At 43.6% G+C, this 17,019-nt stretch overlaps 1 protein-coding gene, 1 long non-coding RNA gene and 1 other non-coding gene across 3 annotated transcripts in view; all 3 read right to left on the bottom strand.

The window, feature by feature from the left end:
* The window catches only part of EP400 (E1A binding protein p400), a 44,647-nt gene extending 41,597 nt beyond the window's left edge, over positions 1-3,050 (bottom strand). The window contains exon 1 of the mRNA XM_062504049.1: positions 1,728-3,050. Coding sequence (XP_062360033.1) covers positions 1,728-3,050 — 1,323 coding nt within the window. The remainder of the gene's footprint in view (positions 1-1,727) is intronic.
* A 2,731-nt stretch (positions 3,051-5,781) lies between these two features.
* LOC134050909 (uncharacterized) lies at positions 5,782-7,912 on the bottom strand. The gene is made up of 3 exons (XR_009933744.1): positions 7,795-7,912; positions 7,219-7,330; positions 5,782-5,915 (listed from the first exon to the last, which is right to left on the bottom strand). It is a non-coding gene; the product is annotated as an uncharacterized LOC134050909 (long non-coding RNA).
* A 556-nt stretch (positions 7,913-8,468) lies between these two features.
* Positions 8,469-8,607, bottom strand: LOC134051155 (small nucleolar RNA SNORA49). Its single transcript, XR_009933763.1, has one exon. It is a non-coding gene; the product is annotated as a small nucleolar RNA SNORA49 (small nucleolar RNA).
* Between the last annotated feature and the right edge of the window lie 8,412 nt (positions 8,608-17,019).

Raw genomic sequence — 17,019 nt, 5'->3', positions numbered from 1 at the left:
CAACATTTATTTAAGCAATGAGCACAGCCACCATTCACTCTCCCCTTGAATTCCCAGAGATCAACCTTCCAGGCAAGGGATGAAGCGCGTTGCTTTAGCAGAAAGTGATAAAGAGGGGAAGGGGGAAATAAAACAAAGACGACAAATACAAAGAAAGAACATACTCAAAAGATGTCATAATCTTTCAGAAGGATTCATCACTTGAAAACGCATAAAGACTTTTGCTGTTGCATTTTGCAAAATTCTCCAGCAGTTACACGGATAAGCAGCTTCCACAAACAAAAGAGGATCCACCACGAGAAGGCAGCGAAGTACAGCAAATTCTCAACCCAAAACACCGAGGGGTAGAGCCTCAACTCATTTAAAGTGTAGCAGCACCACTGACTTCAAGGAACCTGTACCATTTACACCCACTAAAGATCCCTCAAAGTGTGCAGATGGTAGTTAAAAAATACCTGGTTATTTCAGCTGACAAACACGCAAACCCAATAAGAACACCTAAACAATTTGACAAAACACAAACCAGGTGAAAAAAAAAATACTGAATAAGCATTGTCAATAAATTACAGCAATAGGCTAGCTTTTATGTTACTATATAAAGTAATGATTCCTTCAAAATTGCCATTAACTGTCACAAGCAGAAATGTATTTTCCTAATCAAGAAATTCAGACAACAAAGCAATGAATAAATTAAACTTCAGCCATTATTCTGTTAAAATTTCCCATAAATTCCAGCTGAAGGCATGACTGCTAATGATTCATACCCAAGTCATCAAATTTCAGTGAAAGTGCTAATTTCCCAAGGGCATTTAAAGCAACACAAGGTTCTTTACATAATACTGGTTCTTCTACAAACTGGCACCTATATACCCTGAGATATTTTCATAAATTTTTGAAGATATTTATGAGTGCCAAGTGGTGCAGAAGCATCAGTTCTATCTACCCTGCTGCAACCACTTGCAATGCTGGCTTGTGGGCAGGCTCTGCACCAGACCAGTGCTCCAGCACCCACAGATGGGTAAAAACGGGCAGGGAAAGCTGCACAGCACCTGTTTGTGGTAAGCTTCTTTCAAGTTCTTTGCCATTAATAAACAGTGAATTCAAGCCAGTTAGTAATCGAAACCTTTGCATAAGTAACAAAGTGAGCTTGTCAATGTCCAGTCTGTAAGTGCTGGTTGTTAATCCTTTAAACAGCTACTCACACACAGAGCTCCAGGGCACCCTGAATGATGTAATACATGACTGTGGACCTTTACACATGTTCTCCCTCACTAATTAGATTAATTCACATTTTTTGTTGGCTGCAGTAACATTGAACTTCAGTAACATCTACGATTAGAAGTCACACGAGTCATGTTAACCTCTTGTAATGCTTTTGCTCATTCTTTTATTGTTTGTTCCAGTCAAGTGAAATTCAGACTACGATTCCTAATCATGACCATTCTGAGAGCTTAGAACTATTTCCATACTTCTACCATCTTTACTTGTGTGCAACTAGGCCAGTTAAAGCTCCCTCTCTACTCTTTTATTTTAAATCCATAAATCTAACAGCACACTCGAATCACACTACCCAGCAGAACTGCATTCTCTCAGGTTAACTATTTTATGCAAAACTGCCATACTTCATCAAGCAAAAATGACTTTTCATGTGCTGTCCCATTCTTTAATACTTCACAATCCCAATGCTACAACTTAATCTATGATTTTATTCCAACAAAGTTTCTTACCTCATCATTGATGACCTCAGATTGTTCTTCCTCTTCTTCCTCCTCCAGATCCAAGTCATTTTGCCTCAGGTATGCTTGCAGAGGAACACAATGTTTCTTCTTAAAAGCTAAAAAGTCCATCATATTCCCTTGAAGGTGTTGCAGGAAAAACAGTTCAATCAAACATTCCTTAAAAGTTTCCCTAAGAATTTCCATCTGCTTGTGGTGATGATCCAAACACAGTTTTCTCATTTGAGCAGTTTCTTGGTTGGCAGGAGGAATCTCCTCCAACTTTTTGGGTTGTTTTTTCACTGCTGTGTTAGCGGAAGGAGTGAGAGGAAGACTCGACAGCCCCTGTGGCACAGTGGCCCGTGAAGGACTTGTGGGAGGAGGAGGTGATGTCATTCCAAACGCACTGGGTCCCCCAACTCCTGCTATCAATCCACCAGAAGTCCTGTCAAATCCAATGGGCCTACTCAGCTGCTGCCCTTGAAGCACTTGCTGCTGCTGTTGCATAAGTTGCCCCTGGATAATATTGCTGATTTGGGGTGGCAAGCTGGTCGTTGTGATGTGGCCCGGGCTCGTCAAAGATTGCATATTTGCCCCGCTGGCCACGGGGCTCTGAGGCCCCAGGTGGTGGATGGTGCCCCCAGACTGCGAGTGAGGCTGCGAAAGCCTGCGCTCCCTCACCGTGGCAGGTGTCCCAGACGATGGAAGCTGCACCTGTGCAGCAGCTCCTTGAGCAATTTGCGCAATTCCCGGTCCTTCCTGGTACACGAAGTGTCCGCCGTTGGAAGGGCTCAGGCTGATCTGTCTCACGAGCACGCTGGCATCCACAAACCCTCTGGTGGGGCTCTGGCTGCACATGCCCAGGCCAGCTCCGGGAGCGCCTGCCCGGACGTTGGGCAGCGCCTGCACCGGCACCGGGCTAGGCTGGGTGGGGCTCTGGGACTGCACTTGCTGAGGCAGAGGAGAAGTGACCTGGATGTACGAGGGGGATCCATGCTCAAAGCGCCTCTGCTGGGGGCTGAACTGAAAGCTCGGAGACGTCGGGTTTGGAAGCGGCAGCGGGGTGAGCGTTATCTGCTGGTTCCCCGAGGCCACCGGGCCCACGTTCTGCAGGGTGATGTTCACATTCTGCCCGGCCACCGGGCTCCGGCTCATAATAAACTGCTGGATTTGGTAACTGGGCGACTGCGGTGCCGAGGGACTCGCAGAAGGCGCGAAAGAGGCTGCGGGGGACTGGGGTAAATTTGCCTGTTGTTCTTCTCCCTCACTGCCTGTGAAGGACCTGGATCTCTGGAGCTGGCGCTGGGCATTCTGAGGACCATTGCCATGGTGCATCCTCACCGATCTAAGGTTTTACAGAATACTCTAAAGAAATACACAAAAACAGACATTTAGGGAAGGTAAAAACTCTGCTGCAACTGGAACTATTTAGCTACAACTAGAGTGATTACCTTATAGTAAGAACTCTGTTATACCGGTTTTGCAATTATATAAATGCTTCGAATTGATCCAAAACCCTCACCACAACAAAATCCCACTTAAATCTCTCAGAAATTTCTCTAGCTAATACTGCTATTGAATAGTCCTACAAATGCTGTGATCCCCTTAGCTAGGTAGAATGACTTCAAATAATAAAAAAAGAAAGAATGAACAGGACTTTTTCCCTTGCTGTGCAATTTCAAGAAACAACGGTCTCCAGCATCAGACATCTACTCTTTTTTTTGTGTTCATTATTACCAATGTTTCAGTGCTTTTAACTTCTAAAACAAAGTAATTGTAGACATAATTGCTAAAAAGTATAATCTATTGTTTCAACAGCAACTAAAAATAAGAAAATGGGTAGACTGCTCAACTTTATTGCTCTAGCTACTGAAGGCCAAGTCATGTAAATGTATGCAAAACTACCATGCTTAACTTGATGCTTAACTGTGCCTTCTCTTTCCCTCTGAACACATAAAGAGATGAAAATTAACCAAATCTGCATTTCATTTAAAATGCAGTTTATTGAGTCAAGCTACCCAGAAGTCCCAAAACGTTCTGGTTTTGTATTTCAATCACAGACAAACAAAAATTCCAATGACATGCACTGACAGGTAGATTCAGGGCTGGGACTCACACAGAAATAGCAGCAGAGAAAATGAAACCCGATGCTTTGTGTTTTTTCCCTTTCAAAATCTTTCTCCTCTTTTAAAAGCAAGACTTTCATTTTTAGCATTTCAGACCAAACATACACAAACGTGCTGCCACTCCTTGGCCTTCCTAACTCCAAGTTGTTTGCAAGTGGCAACAGGCAGCAGCACACCGGCACGGCAGCACTGCTGGGAAGCAGTGGCACGCAGTGGGTGCTGCCCGCTCTCCCGTTCCTCCGCTGCCCAGGCAGGGAGCACAGCATATCACAGCACTCCGCTCCCGTGTCCCGCGCTACCTGAAGCGATCCGCCCAAGCCCTGGGGACGAGATATTCCCGTCCTTGCCCCAGGAAACAGGCGGCTGTCCGGGAAGGTGAAGCAAAGCAGCGCTGTCACACACGTGCCAGCAGTGACCGGGGGTCGAGAGCCCGGGACTTCCCATGCCGGGGGTACCGGGGAGCGCAGCCGGCACAGCGGCGGCTCCGGGCGGGGTCCGCCTCTCCCGCTCTGGGGCTCATCCCTGCGGGTCTCGGCTCTCTCCCACTCCCCGCAGCTCAAACCTGAGCGAGCTCCCTCAGCAGAACAGGAAGAGGGAAAAAAATGCACTCCTTACAGGCCCTTTCCCAAAAGATTTAACAATACGGCAATTCTTTCAGGTATTGTGGTTACTTCACAGCGTCGATACCAGATAATTAAGATTCAAACGATACCACCAGCAACAAGGTCTTATTATTTTAATTACCCGCACCTCACGAACACTTATGGCCCCAGTGAAAACACTTAATTAATTACAGGCCGATAAGGGAGGTCCCGAAGCAGGGATCGCCTTTTGTGTGCGAGCAGCGCGGCGGGGCCGGCGGGCCGGGGACGAAGCCCAGCCCCGCCGCCGCCGCTCCGCAGGGACTCCCCCGCCGGGGCTCCCCCCGCCGGGGCTGCGCTCCCCCGGCCCGGTCCGGCCCGGCCCTGCCCGCCCCGCGTCCTCCGCCCCGCGCCGGGCGGGCCCGTCCCCCCGCGGCCGTTCCCGGTGCGGCGGCGGGGCCGTCGGGGGCCGTTCGGGGCGGAGCGGGGGGCGCAGCCGGGCCCGGGCGGGCCCCGCGGGCCGCACTTACCGCGGGCGCCGCGGGTTCCATTCGCTGCGGGCAGGAAGCGCGGGCGGGGGCGCCGCTACCAGCGCCGGCAGGAGACAAACCGCGTCCCGCCGCGCCTGCGCCGCCACCCGCGGGCCGCGCCGCGCCTGCGCCAGCGCCGCGCCTGCGCGCACCGCGGAGGCGGCCCGCGGTGCTGTCGCGATAGGAACGGGCTCGGCGACAGGGCAGAATGATATTTATTGTAACAGAGGAGGGGAAGGACCGAGCAGAGAGTGGTTTCTGTCCGCGCAGGGAGAAGGGCTGTCGCTTAAGACGCGGTGTGAAAATCCACACTTGCAGCTGGCGGGGCTTGTACTCTTCAGGACAGGAGAGACTGGGAGCGCCTGGAGCCGAGGGAAACAAAGATGATGAAGGGGCTGGAGCATCTCCCTTACGGAGAAAGGCTCGAAAAGAGGCGGAGAGAGGACCCCATCCCTGTCAGTGTCTCCAGGGAGGCTCAGAGCATGGACTGGTTCTGCTCGGTGCTGCCAGGTCACAGGACAAGAGACAATGGGCACACACTGATGCTCAGGAGACTGCACCGAGGATTGACACGAGGAACGACTTTTGGTACATCGAAACGATACGGAAGGGCTTCAGGCTTTGCTTTACATCAGCCCGAACACAGATTTGATTATTAGACAGTAAACACTACTTTATCTTAAGGCTAAAGGTCATCACAGAGCCTTGGATAAGAAAAAGGTCCCCGTGAAATACATTCGTGCTTAAGAGAAAACAAAATCACCGATCAGGTCACTAGTGATTAACTGTTAAATCTGAGAAAAAAATACAGACAGTAGAAGTAAACTTACAGGAATCTATTTGAGGAACTTCGTTTTCTAGTAGTCATTGTCATCAACTCAAAGTGGTTTACATAGATGTGAATACATAGAATTTTGGACTTTAGCACAGGCTTGTCTAACACAGAGGATGACCACCTGTGTTCTGGGATAAACACAAAATGAAGGCTTAGGTACCCAAAATACATAATGAAAAGTGCCCTGTCTCAACATTCATAGTTATCAATAGTCTTGAATGAAGACGATTCATATCCTACCACTTTAAAATTTAAAATAAACAGCTCCCCTCCCTTATTTTTAATATACCAGTAGTGCAAAATTGTACATCCAAGGTCATGTTGTCATAACATTGGGGAGATTTATATTTCTAGGCGTATGGAAATATAATAAATACAACCTATATTAGTCATACTGTTAGGAGAAGGTATTTACTAACGTTTGCTTGTATACCAAGTTATTCAAACTCACCTTTCCCCCTGGACCTGCAATGGTTTCAATGTAACGATTTTGGCATTGCTTTGGAGAGTTATTAACATAGTTACAAGAATTGACCACACCCCTGACATGAGCCAAGACCTTTTAGAAAAAAATGTAAATAATCTGGCAAAACCCCGGACTCTGAAACAGTTTTCCAACACAATACAATTTCATTCAATGCAAGTTACAACCCTCAGGAGAACAGTTGGTAACTTAAATTTTTCGGAACAAGAACAGATCTATCAACAGTCTGAAATTACTTCTGAGTAGTTTGAGTGTTTCAGTATTGAAATTTGCACAGAACTATTTGATGTGAATGGATTGAAAACAAGGACCTTTACAGAAGCCACTTGATTGTTGTGCAGGAAAGTAAATATGAAATTTTTCTAAAGCTTTACATAAAACAAAGGAAATCCCCACACCTGGTCCACCAAGCCAGCCAGGTGTTCTGAGTAAGAACCATGGTGTTTCCTGAGTCATGTAACTCTCAATAAATAATTTCTTAGCTCATACAGTCTCTCTTCTGTAAAAGTTCTAGAACCCTCTTTTCCATATTCAGAGCAAAACATCTTATGGAAACATGTTTTAAAGTATTCAATAAGATAAGGCATGATATCAAAACTTTTTAGTCATCCTAAAATCAAGTTTGGAAAAGTCAGATTACAGAGGTATTTGACACCTTTTGGTGCAGATGTTGCTTTTGATTGATCAAAACATTGTCAATAAAAGGATAACGTTATCATTGGGACAAGAAAATCTTTATTACTAGATATTGTAACCTACTGATTTTCTATATGAGCTGACAGTTCAGGATTTCTTCTGAATTTAACTGTGAACACATATCACTGGTTCCCAAACAAGCCTAGAAATAAACAAACCACTACATTCCCAAAATTCTGTCTCAGATCTAGTAAAACACTAATTTTTAATGTATCATTAAATAACTGCTCACATTCCTAATGTTACAGTACCTGAGATAAAAAGTCTGTTGAACAATCCCCTCCCTGAGCAGCCAGTTCTTGAATAATATGTTTAATTCTCTTTTTCAACAGCCTCTCTTCAATACAATTAACACTTACAAGCCTGTAAAACAAAGAAACACATTACACTCTTTGTGCTCTCAGCATATCCCTCCAAGAAAAGAAACAGTCACTTGAGAGAAGCTTTCAATGAATGCATCTTAGGACTACACAAACAGCATCTCATCACTGGTGGATCTGAAACCCAGTGATAATCAGGAATGACATTTCTTGTTTATCAAGGGCTGAAAACACACACATTTATTTTGGCTGTCCCAACCCAGAAGCCCAGATGGTTTGTTAGATGAAAGTAGAGGGGAAACAGAAAGCAGCCGTGTGGAAAAGACATGATTTTCATTTTCCCTCTAGTCTGAAGGGAAGGGGTATGATATAATCTTTGAAGGGGTCTTGAAAGACCAAGTTACTTAAATTAGAAGGGTGAGCACAACCAAAAATCCTAGTTTCTCCCCAAATCATCTTCTCTCTACTTTTGATTTTAAAACACTGATTTCTTAGCATGAAATTCACCTGTATGTGTAGGTATCTCTGCCTCTTGCAATTTTGTCACATCATCCCTTAGTCTTTGTGTCCATTAGCAGATCTAAATCAGTGTCACAGAAGACAACAGTAATCACATCTATGTGACTGACACCTGTGGAAGGAGTGTGGTAAGACAGGATAGCACAGAAGGATCATTTGTCTTGGTTGAAGTTTTTTATGAATTCCTAAAATGGGGAAACAAGCAACTTATTTATAAATCCACATTTAAAAGGATAAATCTCTAAACAAACTTCTTTTAACAGAGTGAGAAGACTGGAAAAACTGTTTTCTTATTAGTTCCCCAAGCTACATCAAGCATGCAAACATTTCAAGTTTTCTGACTGCCCACATTACAGATCTACACAATTCATAAATAATCTATCTACAATTAAAGTTACTAACTTACGGTGCAGTCAGCCAGATAAAATTCTAAAGATCTGTTACAGTAATCACATCATGTCCTATGACTAAGCACACCTGAGTTGTTATTCCTGTACATGCTCCACCATTTTTCTTGTCTATTGACTAAATCAAATCTCTTCTGTTGTGCTGTCTTGTGTTGCTTTAAGGCAAAGCATTATTTTACGTTTTATACGGCATCTAACAGAAAGTATAATGATGCAATTTGGAGTAAAAAATAATAAAAACTTTAATATATTGTTCATGTTTGCTCAAATTGTAGGCCCCAGAGGATACAGAGAATCTTACTGGGGAGGGAAAAGAGCATACTTTCAGTTTATCCTCAGGCAATGCCAGGGCACTCTATGAAAAATAAAAGCCCCTGGAGTAAGGCTGAGGAATTGCCAACATAAAAACACCAACTACACTTAAAGTACTAACAATGTAAATAGCTACAGATAATGAAAGCAAAAGCAATTAATCAAATTGCTATTACAAAAAAAAAAAACCCTGCATTTGAAGCACAAATTGCTCATAAATGTAGGATAACTAGTGGCATACTCATTGGAAACACCCTAGTTGCCTCATCAAATAGTAATATGATTGACATATTTCATATATAATTACATATTTGTGCTACAGCTACATACATAATTTGCTTCAATAAGTAAGGAAACTATGCAAATGAATCTTGCAAATGTATTAGACTCCCCTTTAGCATTTTCCCTCCCACCATGAGCATCTCCTCACTGTTAGCTTGAGTAAGAGATCCTCTTACTAGATAATGCCAGCTGTGAGCACCACTCTCACTTGTGTGAGGAAACAGAAATTCAGGAAAAGCTTGAGGATGCTGAGCATTGCAATCCTCTGTGTCAAAATCAGCACCTGCTCTCCCTTCTGCTTTCAGCTTCCAAAGCAGGACAGCCAGAGCTCCCATCTTGCCTGGTTATGAATGAGAACCTGGGGGTTCTGCAGGTCACACTCACAATTGGAGACAGCCCCTGCACACAGGTGTAACCAGTGGTGGGTGTTCAATACCTGAATCACACTGCACCATCTCTGCTCCTTGGGACTGAACTGCAGGAGTTCCGTTCCAGACGTCCATGTGTAGAGAAGGACCTGCTCCATACAAACACGGAGGAGCAACAGCTACAGCTGGGAACATATACAGGCTCTCTATAAAACAAAACAAAACTTTATTCTAATTTTAATCCACTTGGGCTATTAACTACTCAAAACCAATAATATTTGCAAATAAGCATAAAGCATCTGGCTAAAGGTAGTAGAAAGTAAATCAGGATATGAAGTTTTATGTTGACATCAAGTAAATGCAAAAACACTGAACAGAAAATTACCACTATCCATAAAGTTACCAAGAGAAGCTTATTACAACTCCTACTTTTTTTTGTCAGCATTAATTCAACAAATACAAGATATGTCAAAATAAAGTAGAACTGTTATATAACTAATAACAGTTGCCATGGAACTATTGAGAGTTTCAGATCCTAGAATGATCCAAAATTATACATCTGAGATGCAAACAGGTTCAGCATAGAGGAATGTAGCCTGCAAAAACAATAAAGCAAGGCAGCCTATTTATCATTTAGCATTTTACAGTTGCTCACATAAATACCCTGTTTTGGAAGGTAGCACACACCATCAAATCTGTGCAAAGACTGCACATGGATTTGTCTCAGTTACCTGGTAATAACATCCTTCAGGGCAATCTGTTGCTGTTTCAGTGTCAGAAGAAGTTCCTGCAGTAGATCCTTAGAGTCTCTGAAGTGCTGGAACATGGAAGGCAATTTGCAAAGTCAGCCCAGCACCACTTGTTAATCTTGGCAGAATAACGCTGAGAGATTTTCCTTCCACTGATCCAAGAGCAAATTTCCAACGGGTCTCTGCCATACAGAGGGCTTCTGGAACAATGATGCTCATCCCAGAAGTATATTTTGTCCCTTTAGTTGTCTTTTTTCCCTGGGATACCCTTTAAATTCAAAAATATTTTCTGAATCTATTGTGACCAGATAAAGCTTATGCAAAAAAACAAAGTTGAAAATAAGGATAATTTAGTTCATACAAGAGTTCTATTAATGGAGAAGAGAGCAGAGGAAAAGCTGACACTTTTGATACAAGGACAAATGTTAGCTTTGGTATCGCAATGAAAAATAAATCTGCTTTCTTACTCTATGCCTACTGGCAAAAATATTATTTTTAGTAATTAATCTGAGCTAAAAGAGGGACCCAGATGAAGAGCATATGGCAGGAGGGATTCTGCTTCTCTCAACACACAGAAGAAACACACTATACTGTAAAATTCAAGTACACCACATGCTCTGGTGCTCCAGTCATCTCTGAAGGATTACAGGGAAAGGGCATAACAGAACTCCCATATCCCTTAGTCATCGTTGGAGTCTGGAGACACCAAGAGAACTCCCCAAAAGATGCTAATAAGGGTCAAATTTCTTAACGGAGCAAAGAACTATGGGTATGGTTTCAAAAACACTGTAGTTGTAAGAGCTGATTTCACAATAACAGTTTTGTGTATGCTATTTCTAGGAAACCAAAGATGTCTAAACAGAATAAGAATGAGCTCTTTTTCTGTTTTACATGTATACTCCAGCTATCACTCCCAAGTCCTTAATTTCATTAATTGCCAATGCTTTCGTCTGGCAGAACAGCCTAAGAATACTGGTGCAAGACATCCTCTGTGTCACCTGTCACAGCCAAATGTCACACAAGCTGTCTTGTGCTTCACTAACCATACTCATATCAGGCTAATTTATTTTAAAATTTATGTTACTGTACAGCAGAATTACGTAGCTGAACCCTCCTAACTTCTTCTGAGGGAAGACTCGAGCAAAAAATAAATAAGCTCAAAATTTAAGAGAGCATTTTTTTCTCCATCTGTCCTTCCCTGCCCCTCTCCCCCTCCCAAAAAAATGTATATTTTTAAGTGGTTTGCAAGTACATCTAAAAATTAACTAGAAGGAGAAGAGTTAATTATTCTTTTTAGGAAATTCTACTCTGAAAGTCATTTTCAGTGTTTGATCAAAACCACAAGTGACTTCAACTCTTGAGTGTGACCAGAAAGATCAAAACTGAGCTTTCATAAATGAAAAGAGCTATTAAGCAGTAAGAAGCACTCTGCTTTCCCTCAGAAGACTGATGGAGAAGACTTTAAGGGCAGAAAGTCTTTAGCAGTGATCAGTTTGGAAACAAAAGCTAAAAGAAGGAAACAAATTATTTTGAATGAACCCTCTCAGCCCTCACAAATATTACTCTTTTCCATCTGTTACTTAAAAAAATCAATAAAAATAAATCAATCAGCTGAACACTACATACCTTATTTGGTTTGAGCTTCACTGGCTCAAGTCTTGGTGATGAAGGGGAGCAGCAGATCTCTTCAATAAGCTTTCCAGTTAACTTCAGTTTTGGCAGCATTTGTGCTTCACAGTAAGTAATTTGGTTTTCCATCCCAGTCACATCAAAGAGAGACCAGTCTGTGTGCTTAAGTTAAAGTAAGAGAAAAAAAAAAAACCACAATTAAATATTTTACTATTATTCAGCTGCAGCTTAAAAAAAAATAATAATAGCACAGTATCTGAGAATGATGAAAAAGCTCCCAGCTGATGGCAGAATTAAAGAGGAACATGGAAGAGCCACGTGTCATGTGACTTTGCAGAGAGCAGCTGCTGTTACTTTAAAAGGTTCCAAGAGCCCACAGCATGGAAATAGAGCATTATGCTCATGTTACCAGGAGTCACAAACAGGGCAGCACCCTCAAATGACAAGCTCTGCAGTTAATTCAATGCTCGCCATTAAAACATTTGCCTTTGTAGAACTGGCATTCCAGACACATCTATTCCCACCTTGAGACATTAAAATAAAACCATAAAATTATTTTAGGTTTTTACTCAATTCTATCTAAAAAGCAAATTTCTAAAGAAATAAAATAATTACAATCCCTTTAGGAGTACTGTTTAAAGTTTACAAACAGCGGAGAGGCAACCCCAAACTCCCAGGTCCTCAATGATCACATCCTAACCATGAAAATGCTGCCTGTTTTTTCCTGGTTGAAAATATCAAATTCACATTACTCTCTTGGCAGTCATCATCTAACATCTTCTTTCTTGAAAAAAAAAAAAAAATCAGTTGCTATACACTGTATTTCTTCCAAAAGATAATCATGGTGTGATTTGTGCTGTGGGCCCTCATGGAGTTTGGGCAGATGTTTCAGAGACCATAAACCTTCTTTCCTCAGTGCTGTTATTCACTGCAGAATTTCATTTTCCTTCAAGTAAGCATAATTAAACTTATATTTCGTACTGCACAACACAAAACCAAGACAAACACTGTAAAAAATGTTTAAAAGTTACATGGATAATCAAGGAAGCAATTATTCTGTCCTTGGAAACATACCACGGTGTTTGAAGTTGCACTTTATGAAAAGATAATGAATAATGCATTTTGTGCAGCTTTTTGTAAAGTCCCTGAAGGACTTTGTGAGGCAGCAGTAATACAAGTAATCAGTAGAGAAGCTTGGGATGCAGAGCTACTCTGTCTTGAGGACTTTTGTTTTTCCTCCTAAAACACAGTACCCCTAGATCTCATTGGAAGTGCTGGCTGCTTCAGTGAGAAAATTCACAGAATTTAAATACTCTGCCAGATGGACAAAATTCTCTAAGAAGATCATATAATAACACATTTCATTTCTGGCATTTTTATTAACACTTGTAAGCATCCTGCAACTGCTGGCAAGTCAGCACAAGCAGCACAAATTTTCATTGTCATCCCCCCACCCTATTCTAAAATGGCGCATAAAAATTTAAAATAATGGATTCTGGTTAATTAAATCTCCTTCTAGGATTTCATTACAAGAACAAATGCTACTTCCCTATAGAATGTGTCTAATTCATTCTCACCCCTTTCCTTTCTTCAAGAAAAATCATGTCTATCTGCAGCACTAATTAAAACCAAATGAGAGACACAGGTGTCCACAGAGCATTCTAAATTTAAGTGAACACAAAGTCTTTTTGTAAAGAATGACTCATACCCAGCTGAGATATACCACAGCTCTCTGAAGCAAATTATCAGGCTTGGCAAAGTCATCTGCAAAAACTACTGGAATTATTTGTTCCTTTCTTGCCAGGCTGGAGTGATAAATTCTGCCATCCACAAAGTCTCAACACAAAGGTCAACACTCCCCATACAAGATAATATACAAATGTTGTATAATATAAATGTTATACAATATAAAAATATACCTGTTGTTGTGAGGGAACTGGAGCTGGGACCACAAACACATGGTTCTTATTCTTATGGTTGTATGTGCTGGAGCAGAGCTGGGCTTTTGTTGTGTGCAGCAGGTAAGGAATTAAGCAAACTTGACAAATTTGGTCCATTTTGCTGTTGTTTTTCCTCCTGGCTAATCTGCTGAGCCACTTGAGGGACAGGAGGCATTCCACTTGCAGAGAGACTTTTAAAAATTGTAATTTCAGTGAAGAAAATAGTGAAATGACAAAGAGAACCAAAGAAAGTAGCAACACAACCTGTTACATAGCTGGTGAAATCAGCTTTCCCCCTTAGCCCAATACAGCTGGCTGCCTGGAAGCTCTGAAGGTGTGACTCAATCAGCATGCCAGTCTAGGATGTACTTACCCTCTCCTCAACCTGAAAAGATCTTTGCTAACAACACCCTGCAGAGAGCTGACAAACACACAGCTAATCTCTATCAGGGTATCAAATGACCAAAAGGGAAAAATTTTGTGCAACAACATTAATTAAGTAAAGCAACAAATTAGGTTCAGAGGGTACAAATTTAAACCCAATGCATGGAAAATGAGATGTACAGCACTTATTAGAAACTCCGAGATTTTCTCCAGAGGGTTTTTAAAATTTGCAACAATTGATATTAGATATAATGTTACAATTAAAGAAAAGCTCATTAAAGCAATTATCTTTAATTACAAAGCTTACAACTTACACTTAATCTTAAGTCATTAATATAAGCACTAGATGTACCAGCATTATTCTAAAGTTTGCGACTTTTTTAATTGCTGTCAGAACTAATTATGAGTCTCTCTGTGAAGTACTATTTTTAAACTGAAATAAAGTTAACCTATTAAAGCATCTCATTATCAATAAAATGGTGTATTGGACTACCAACCACATTCAAAAGTCTATCCACTCATATTTTGATTTAGATTTTACATTTTTATTTTGCTACAAAATGGGGCTCATGTTTGCAGAATTGCTTCCTGCACAACTGTAAAAGGGAGTTGATCTCAGTGGTCACTGACCTTTTACCCAAATTAACCACTCGAATTCTTTCTCGTCCTCTAGATTTATCCAGTTGCTTTATCTCCAGCGGCCAAACCTGGAGGGTTCATGCAGCTCATTCTGAGTCTGGACTGGGTATGTTTGTACTTTAAGAAGATGTAGGATGGTCGAGCTTTCGGCTTTCTCCAGCCCAGGCACTCAGGGGCTGCAGTCACGGGGAGAGGCCGGTGCTGTCACACGCCCGGGAGATGACGGAAGCTGTACCAGAAAGGTGCTGCCTGCTGTCGCTCCTGCCAGTTCCAGACCTCCCGTTTCATAAAGCAGCGGGGCGGGATGGTCCATGCTGTAAAGGACACTCCGGCCCTGTACACGGTGCTGCCTGGAACGTGGCCGGGAGCGCGGTGCTCTGACCCCTCACTCACATCGCTGCGTGCCCCGCTCCCTTCACCGCACGGCCCTTCCGCCACCGACGGGTGTCCCCTGTCCCCGTCCGGACTCCGCTGTGCCACCCCCGCACGGCCTAACCCGCTCCGCACAGCCTGTACAACCCGTGTGACATCCCGCACAGCCCGACCCGCTCCGTACAACCTGTACAACCCGTGTGACATCCCGCACAGCCTGTACAACCCGTGTGACATCCCGCACAGCCTGTACTACCCCACGACATCCCGCACGGCCTGACCCGCTCCGTACACCGTGTACTCCCCAGTACTGCCCCCACACACCCTGCACCGCCTCCGCACAACCTAACCTGCTCCGCACAGTCTGTACTACCGCCCGTACTGCCCCCGCACGGCCCGACCCGCTCCGCACAGCCTGTACTCCCCAGTACTGCCCTCGCACACCTTGCACCGCCTCCGCACAACCCGAGCTGCTCCGCACAGCTTGACCCGCTCCGCACAGCCTGAACTGCCCCCGCGACACCCCGCACCGCCCCCTCACAACCCGACCCGCTCCGCACACCACGTACGGCCCCCGTTCTCTCCCGCACGGCCTGACCCGCTCGGCACACCCCTTGCCCTCACCACCCCTTATCCCGGGCCCGCCCCGCGCTCCCCTCACACCCTGGGCCCGCCCCCCGCAGCTCCCCGTGGCGGCTGCCCCTGGCCCCGCCCAGCCGCGCGCGGCCGTACCATTCACCTCCCACCGCGGGGGGGCGCCCCCCCCCCCCAGGCGCTCCCATCCGCACAGAGGGGGAGCCGCGCCCCTCAAATATTTATTATTATTTATTAATGGTTTGGTTTTTTTTTTCCTCTCTCTCCAAATAAATTTTCGCTTTGATTTCGACTGTGGTACATATCACAGTTTTGGGGGTTTTATTGTAAGTAGATAAAGGTTGGGGCTTTTTTCAGATTAAAAGGCATTGAGAAACGGAGCTTTGGATGGAAGATAATGCAGAGTAGGTCAATAGTATGGACCAGCAAGGAATGTAATTGAAAATCCAAGAGAAACCATCTCCAGGGCACTTCTACACACTTGCTCTCATAAAATTGATCAAGGCCTCAATGATAAAATAAAAAGCTCTAAAGAAAACCCAGATAGAATGAACATGGGAATCCTTTTTCAAAGGACAGCTGTGCCTCCCCCCCCAAAAAAAATCCCCCAAAATCCCCACCAACCAAAAAAAACCTTGCAAAACCAAAAGAATCATTTCAGAAGGAACCATAAAATTAAAGGCTTTGGCCAAAATCCACTAAATGTGGGAACAAAGAGTTGACTCCTCATCTTCAGTAAGTCCCATATTACAAAGCAAGTCTCCACCCAGACTCAGCAAGGGAAGTTCATCAAGCACTTTTACCAATATCCAAACACTCGGAGTCTTGCTCCAACCCTTCAATACTGTTCTGCAGGCTGGTAAGGCAAGAGGGTGTCATTTCTTCTGCCACCTTCACAGAGAATTGGAAACAAGAACCACAAGTTAAAGCACTAATGGGAAAAACTCCAGAGTATGCAATTCCTGAAAACACAGAAAATTAAAATTGATTGCCAGAAAATGGCAGTGCTCAGACATGCACCTCCCATATCACTGCACACATTCCCTGTTCTGAGGAGCTTGATGGTCTTGAAGAGTTCACAAACCCAGGCCGGATTAAAGCCCAGAGAATTCAGCACCATTTCTTTCACACATCCAAGTCGATTCAACTCTGGATCCTGTGGATGGCTCAAGAGGATTTCTGGGTTACACCTCAGGCAGCAAAGGCCCAGCTACACCTGGAGATGTGGATTTATATCCTTGAACCTGCCCAAGCATGAGGACAGGGCTGAGAGGATGGCACCTCCCACAGAAAAGGTCTCATCTTGGAATATATTGGTCAGTCCACATTCCAAACTGAAGCCCTCTCACTGAGTAAGGAATCATTTCTTTTAGACCTGCAAAATTCTACAACACACAGAAACTTGTTTCAAAACCAAAAGAGTTCATAGCAGTCAGCATGATAATGAGTTCCTAATGCATAGCTTCTAAACCACAGCATATTCTGAGTTGGAAGGGACCCACAAGGATCACCAAGTCCAACTCTTAAGTGACTGGCC

The sequence above is a fragment of the Cinclus cinclus genome, chromosome 17 (genome assembly GCF_963662255.1).
Source record: "Cinclus cinclus chromosome 17, bCinCin1.1, whole genome shotgun sequence".
NCBI lineage: Eukaryota > Metazoa > Chordata > Aves > Passeriformes > Cinclidae > Cinclus > Cinclus cinclus.
The sequence above is the reverse complement of the archived record's forward strand: the minus strand, read 5'-3'. Positions and strand labels throughout refer to the sequence as shown.